We start from the raw sequence: 6,818 nt of genomic DNA on the forward strand, positions 1-6,818 counted from the left end.
CAAATCAATCTTCTAATCAATCTCTTTTGACAATTTATTCTTCGTCTAAACTATAATATTTTTAGGCGTGTGTCCGACGAGTGTCAGGTGTCCGGGTGTCCGACACGGTGTCGGACACGGGACGGCTAGTTAGAAGGAGTGTCTGTGCTACCTAGGCCATAAGTAATAAGTTGAATTGTTGCAAGGACACATACACCAATTTATCTAGTACAAGCGGGTTAATTTTAAATTTGTAGTGAAAACTGACCTAAAAATGCATAAAAGTATTCTCACCATCTCGATTTAATTTCATTAATATTCTTTTTTCATCAACGAATAAGAAAGGTAAATAAATTAAACTCGTCGGTTCAAATTTCCAACATGATGACGCATCTATACAAGGCCGACGTAGGAGATATGTTACATCTTACATAGGCCTATAGGGGTTTCAAACTATAAAATGAATGAAAATACAATTATAAAATAAATAATCAATTTCAATTTATTTTTCTACAATAAATACGAAGTTATAAGAGTAGTACACTAGTACGTAGGGAAGGTAAGAAAATCTGATTTTTGAAATTAATTAAAACCAAATAATTGATAATTTTCCTAGGGTTCTGCCCAAAACCATGACAAAACCCACAGAAATACAACGAAGCACCCGGTTTCGATGCAAATAATTCACAAATCAAATTACATGCATCTATCGTATCTCTTTCTTTTATTGGAAGCTAAGGTCTAAATATGGTTCATTTATTAACAGTATGTATACAGAAATAAATGACCTTACTAGCTAAGTGGTTACACAAAAAATTAAAGAGTATTGCCAAATATTTGTATCCTTCCAAGTTTCAATGGGTAAAGCTTTTATTTTGGTTAAGTAGAGTTTATTGAGTGGATAAAAAGATAGTACTCCATATATTAAAGAGTTTCATCTTGAAATTATTATATTTTGGGCGGAGTCAGAAATTGATTCCAGCGGGGACGAATGAGTAATTATTCGAAAAAAGTTGGAAAATTATAACTAAAAATTTTGAAATTCTTGAAAGATACAGATATTAAAGATCAGTTAAACGTAATTCGTGTAGATTCAAATCTTTGTAGGAGCGGATTTTTCAGAGATTATGTCTTACCGAGTCAAAGTCTATCAACCTTAAAAAATTGGGTGATTTACTTGGCGGTATACTATACGTACGTTTTTTTGCATGTAATTTTTGGACTTTACTCGATATACATCTAGTATCTAAAAAGATACTCTGTAGTAGTTATGAACTTCCTCATTACTTAAAAAAACGTAAAAGTAATCACTTGTGATCCACTTTTCTTTTAACATGCATTTACCATACAATACAATTAACTAATACTAAAATTATGAAATCCGATACTCATGACCTGAGTTCAATTTCTGTTAATATCAAAATCCATACGAGCACCCTTTAAAAAAAATTAACTAGTGTTAGAATAACATTTAAGTGTACAACTACTATTCATACATATATGTCCGGCCAATAACAAGAGCAATGTAAGGTTGGTCTCACCATCACCCTATTAAATGCTAATTTAGATATCACACCCATTTAAACGCTCAGTTAGTCTTGCTGAAGACGGGTCGGAGCAAGTGACGGATAATGTCACTCACATGCAAAACGGATAGGGGGGACAAGGTGGGGCATCCTCATGTGTTTTCCTCTCTCCTTTATTTGGGTCATTTGTGAGAGAAAATGGTATCCGTCACTCCAAAATGACGGATACGTGCCGTCTTCAATAGGATTTTGTGTTAAATGCTACTATTAAACCCTACCAATTCATTACACTCCCTATATATAAATCACACTTCCCCAAACTTCATACTTTGCTACCTTCACTCTTTTTCTAAGTTTAGTGTTATATACTCACTATATCAATTTGGTAATAACATTAATTTGTGAAGAGATATCAACGCTTTCGCACAACAGTATAATATCAACTACTCCAAAATTAATGGAGAGTTATTGGTTTTCTTTTTCTAGGTCATTTGACATGATTTTCCTTTGTAGAAAGGCCGTTTATATTTGGAATTGCATTCTAATGAGTAGCTTTGGATTTCAATTTGCTTCGAAAATTTTGAAGTCGATTTTCTTGGCTTTGGGCACTTTCATCTTTGCATTTGGTAAGCATACTCCGTATATATTACATATATACTTCCTCCGTCTATTCATTTATAAGGAGTGTTTTAATTAAACGTAGAGAATAAGTTAAGACGGAGATAGTATATTTCAATTGCCCCAAAAGTTACATTGTTTCATCAACACGAATTTTAACGTGTACATACAAATTATAATATTAATATATCAAATAAATTAAATTTTTGAGCTTAATGTCATCTTCATGCATGTTTTTCTTTGGTGTAAAATGAACTTTTAATCGAATTCGATCAAAATGTGTTAATTTTGCCCATGGAAATGATAAATATTATTGTCATATATTCAAATTAAATGCCTAATTATAATGTTGTTTCATATTTTCGCAAAAAAAAAAAAAAAAAATGGCAAAACGTAGTCCATTTTATATGTAACATTAGATAATTTTTATGACACAGGAGGGGCGATAGTAGGCAGCATTGTAGGAGCCATGAAAGGTCAAACTACCGAGACAGGGTTTTGTAGAGGAGCGGCAATAGGGACCGTGTCTGGTGCCATTGTCGCTCTTGAGCTGCTCGATTCTCTCTTCAATGGTCACTTCTTATCCAAGGTATAAATATTCTTAATCCAATGTACGAGTTTAAGTATTCCTACAAGTCAATTAATTGTGTGCCTAAGTTTTCATTTTTCAAATTAAAATATTCTCATCGTCTCAATCATTTACGTAACTTGAATAATACGGAATATAATATAGAATGAGACCCTTATATGTCAACTATCTACAAAACCGACTCATATATACTTCCTCCATATTAGACCAATGGTAACATTGACTGTTTTGCCACTATTTATGGTCGTAGAGAATATTCGATATTATTCTTAATCTATAAGACAAAATATAGTCATGTGAGATTTTGTTTGATTTATCGTCATGAATTCTATAAGAATATCAAATTTTTATAATTTTTAATAATGTGTAACAAAAGATATTTACGTTGCAAAACGTGTCTCGACAAGTGTGAAAAAGTCAATGTTACCATTGGTATGGTATTGAGGGAGTATTTGTGATTGTACCATTTTCCCTATATGCATGCATGCAAGATATTTCGTATATTTACTTTATAATTGTTTTATTTAATTTAGACGATTACATGATTTCAAATAGTGAATTTTTTTTTATTCATTTCTCCGTTGACAATAATGAATGGAAAAATAAAATAAGGAAAATTTTAGTGACATGCACTAACACTTTAGAAAGTATGATATATCTTAATGTTTTGGCTAACTTTGTATGTATTGACTCAATTTTGTACTTTGTTCGTCCCAGTTATTTAATTATTTTTAATTAAAATACCGTTCACAAATAATCGAAAAGGTAAACGGATAACTGTGACTAAGGGGAAAGGGATTAACAATCACTATTTAAAAATGCAATTTAGATTACAGTTGAACATAATTGCTCCATAATTATGTGGAGCAATTATGTTTTGCATAAAATATCTAGCCGTCATTATCAATTGTTTCTTTAAAATGTCTACTATGAATTTAAATATAAAGAACAAGTATACTAAATTTAGAAAATAGCCAACATTCATAAAGATCATAAATTCATAATTATGGTATATCGTCCCTACTAAGGAAGTCAGCATGGCTACAATTTTATCGAAAGTTTGAATAGCTACGATACTCACCTATTGTAGATAGGTATTTATCGTCCCTACTAGTCCCTACACAATTGTGCACTTGCTCTAATAATAAAAGTAATTAACTTGTGTATTATTTTCACCAACTTATGAAAATGTTGATTTTTTGAGTGATAACACATTTATGTTATTAAACATATGTCGCAACACTAAACTGAAAATTTGAATGGTTTGAAAGAATTGTAATAGAGATAAATCGCGATGACCATTTAGATAGAGCTGGCCAACAGCAAGGGCCGACCCGCCCTCATCCTGCCACTCCACATGACCCGCTTAGCCTGACCCGCTCTTTCCCCCTGGCCTGGCCCGAGTTCCATTTTCCCAGCCTGGCGCAGCCTGGCCCATCTATTTTAGGAAAAATAAAAAAAATTATGTTAGGTCCGGTCCCGGGATCAAGCATGTCCCAGCCCGACCCACCTCTAGCCCGCCTCAGGCCCGGGCCCGGGATCAAGCATGTCCCAGCCCGGCCAAGCCCATCCCTCCCCCTGGCCTCGGGCCTGACAAGAAGAGCCTGGCCCGCCTCTGGCCAACCCGGCCTGATCCTAGCCCGGCCCGAGTATAGGTCTACATTTAGACTAACTAAGATCACGCTTTTTAGGATTGAAATTTTCTGAACTGAATTTAACCGACTGAAGTTATAGAACCTTAATTGAACTAAACTGGACTGAATGAAAATTAAGTCTAGAAAAACCGTAAGGCCACCAATATTTATACCATTAACACATTAAATTTTGTACATAATATTCCTTGGAGCACATAGTTTATTTTCTGACATTGTTACTGGTTTTAGGTGACTAAATGTGTAATAAATTTGTGACAAACAGGTTGCACTATTTGGAAGTATATTCAATGGAAAGGCATTTAGGGAATGGGTTAGCCCTGCTGTCCTCAAAGCTTATCAATGGCAAGTATGTACATACATTATTTCTTAGCTAGGATTTAATTTAAAGCTAATTATAATCATTTAGGCCACCGATTTATTCATTAAATTATTGCATAATATAATCGTACTAAATTAATTACTTGATTACTACTCTGTTTTAATCATTTGTTTACATTTGTTAAAATACCCTTCAAAAATAATAAAAAAAGTAAACAAATGAATAGACATAACATTTTATTCATCGGTTATTGTATAATTTAAAGGAGAAGTATATACCCAATCATTAGGCCACCAATTAATTTGTACTATGTGAATTAATTTGTGGGATGTCGAACTGTGAGTAATCACCTCGACGCAGCCGTAGGGCTGAGCATCGGTCTAAGACCGGACCAAATCGGACCGGACCGGATCGAAAATCGAAAATAATTTTTTTGTGGACCGAAGATCGGACCTAAAACTTTCGGTCTTGGACCGGACCAAACCCGAAATATTCGGTCCGGTCCGGTCTTAGACCGAAATGGACCTATAACTAATTCTTTCACTATTTCGTGTATGATAATTACATTTAAGTTTCACTAAATTAAATGTCGATGAATAATTAAACGATTGTTTTTGAGAAAAAAATACTCAATATTAATTTATAATGTCTTGTGAAGATAAAATGTTAATTTAGTTTATAATATTCTAATGATAGTCTTTAGAAACATAATATTCGGTCCATTTGGTCCGGACCTAAAATATCAGGGTTTGGTCCGGACCGGACCGAAGACCGAAAACTCAAAAAATGAAGACCGAGGACCGGACCTAAAAAATTCGGTCCGGGTTTGGTCCAGACCAAATGGTCCGATCCGGTCCATTTTTCCGGTCCGGACCTAAACTTGCTCACCCCTAGACGCAGGTAACCATGTCAATTATTAATGATTATTAGTCAGACGTAGATATTAACTAACTTAATTAGTAAAGTTCTGAGAACTGGTACTACTCAGGATATTGATTTGAAATAAAATGACCTATAACGAAATAAATTCAATTGTTTATGTAGATGAGCACGAACGAGATCGATGAAGTTTTGAGATCAGATATATATAACATTGATGAAGTTCAAGGAGTACCCCATGAGCTCATCAACAAGCTACCTATGTTCAATTTTTGTTGTAATTCAACAATTTCTACGCATTCGGGTGTGGGATGTGCAATATGTTTGCAGGTAACTACCTTTTTTTTCAATTACTAGATTATGCAACCAGTTGTATGCAGTTGTACGGTGTAGAATCCGAGCTGTGTAATAAAGTTTTCGAGTTTTGTTTAAAAGAATCTGAGCTATGCTGTAAAGTTTCTGAACTCACACACTTAAATATAAAAAAATAAACTCTTATAAAACTCAGAAAAATTACACACAAGCTCGGATTAATACATATGATTGTACAATGCTTATTATACAACTGGTTGTATAGTAATATTTGTGTTTTTTTTATCTAGCAAGTCTTGCTTATGGCGTCTCATTTAATATGATAATAGCAATTTGTAATCGTATTGTATTTTTATATGTTTAGGATCTTATGGAAGGTGAAAAGGCAAGGATCTTACCTGGTTGCGAGCACTTGTTTCATCAACATTGCATAGACAAATGGCTAGCACGAAGTATTTCATGCCCTATTTGTAGAAATAATGTTAATTTAGAATATAAATTGGATGTAAAAAGCTTTGTTAGGGATAAATAATTAAGAGTATCGAGTAATTAATTGTGTTATATTGTACGAAGTTTACTTTCCGAGGCAAAAGACCGAAAGAAAGTAGAAACTTGCTTTTTAATGTATTCTTTTTCATCGTAAATAGATGCAATTACATAATGTTTTGTAGTTTTGTCTATAAGGGCTTTTCGATTGAGAGAAGGATGAGTGAATTTCTTAAACAATATAATTGTTGAGTATTTGCTCCGTCTTCGTCATTTATTTACCTATTTTATTTATGGTGTTTTATTTATTTATTTACCTTTTTAAATTGGTAACATTTCTAAAGGGCAATTTGAATATTTGATCACCACATCTCCTCTTTCGTCCGGAGAAAGTTCTACCTTGGGTTATTTTCTGAATGAATAAGTAATTGTCATCCATTGAGTTTCAATGTTTC

At 33.4% G+C, this 6,818-nt stretch overlaps 1 protein-coding gene across 1 annotated transcript; it reads left to right on the forward strand.

The window, feature by feature from the left end:
* Positions 1-1,680: 1,680 nt before the first annotated feature.
* LOC141593979 (NEP1-interacting protein-like 1) lies at positions 1,681-6,556 on the forward strand. The gene is made up of 5 exons (XM_074414196.1): positions 1,681-2,131; positions 2,561-2,712; positions 4,630-4,713; positions 5,731-5,895; positions 6,242-6,556. The coding sequence occupies exons 1-5, from the start codon at positions 1,963-1,965 to the stop codon at positions 6,407-6,409; spliced, it is 738 nt and encodes a 245-aa protein (XP_074270297.1). The 5' UTR covers positions 1,681-1,962; the 3' UTR covers positions 6,410-6,556.
* The last annotated feature ends 262 nt before the right edge of the window (positions 6,557-6,818 follow it).

The sequence above is a fragment of the Silene latifolia genome, chromosome 8 (genome assembly GCF_048544455.1).
Source record: "Silene latifolia isolate original U9 population chromosome 8, ASM4854445v1, whole genome shotgun sequence".
Taxonomy (NCBI): Eukaryota; Viridiplantae; Streptophyta; class Magnoliopsida; order Caryophyllales; family Caryophyllaceae; genus Silene; species Silene latifolia.

Excerpts from the sequence above, each read along its gene's own strand:
- LOC141593979 (XM_074414196.1), top strand. The coding sequence starts at position 1,963 with ATGGAGAGTTATTGGTTTTCTTTTTCTAGGTCATTTGACATGATTTTC. Across the intron at positions 4,714-5,730 it reads TCAAAGCTTATCAATGGCAA|ATGAGCACGAACGAGATCGA; the intron begins GTATGTACATAC and ends TTGTTTATGTAG. Across the intron at positions 5,896-6,241 it reads GATGTGCAATATGTTTGCAG|GATCTTATGGAAGGTGAAAA; the intron begins GTAACTACCTTT and ends TTATATGTTTAG.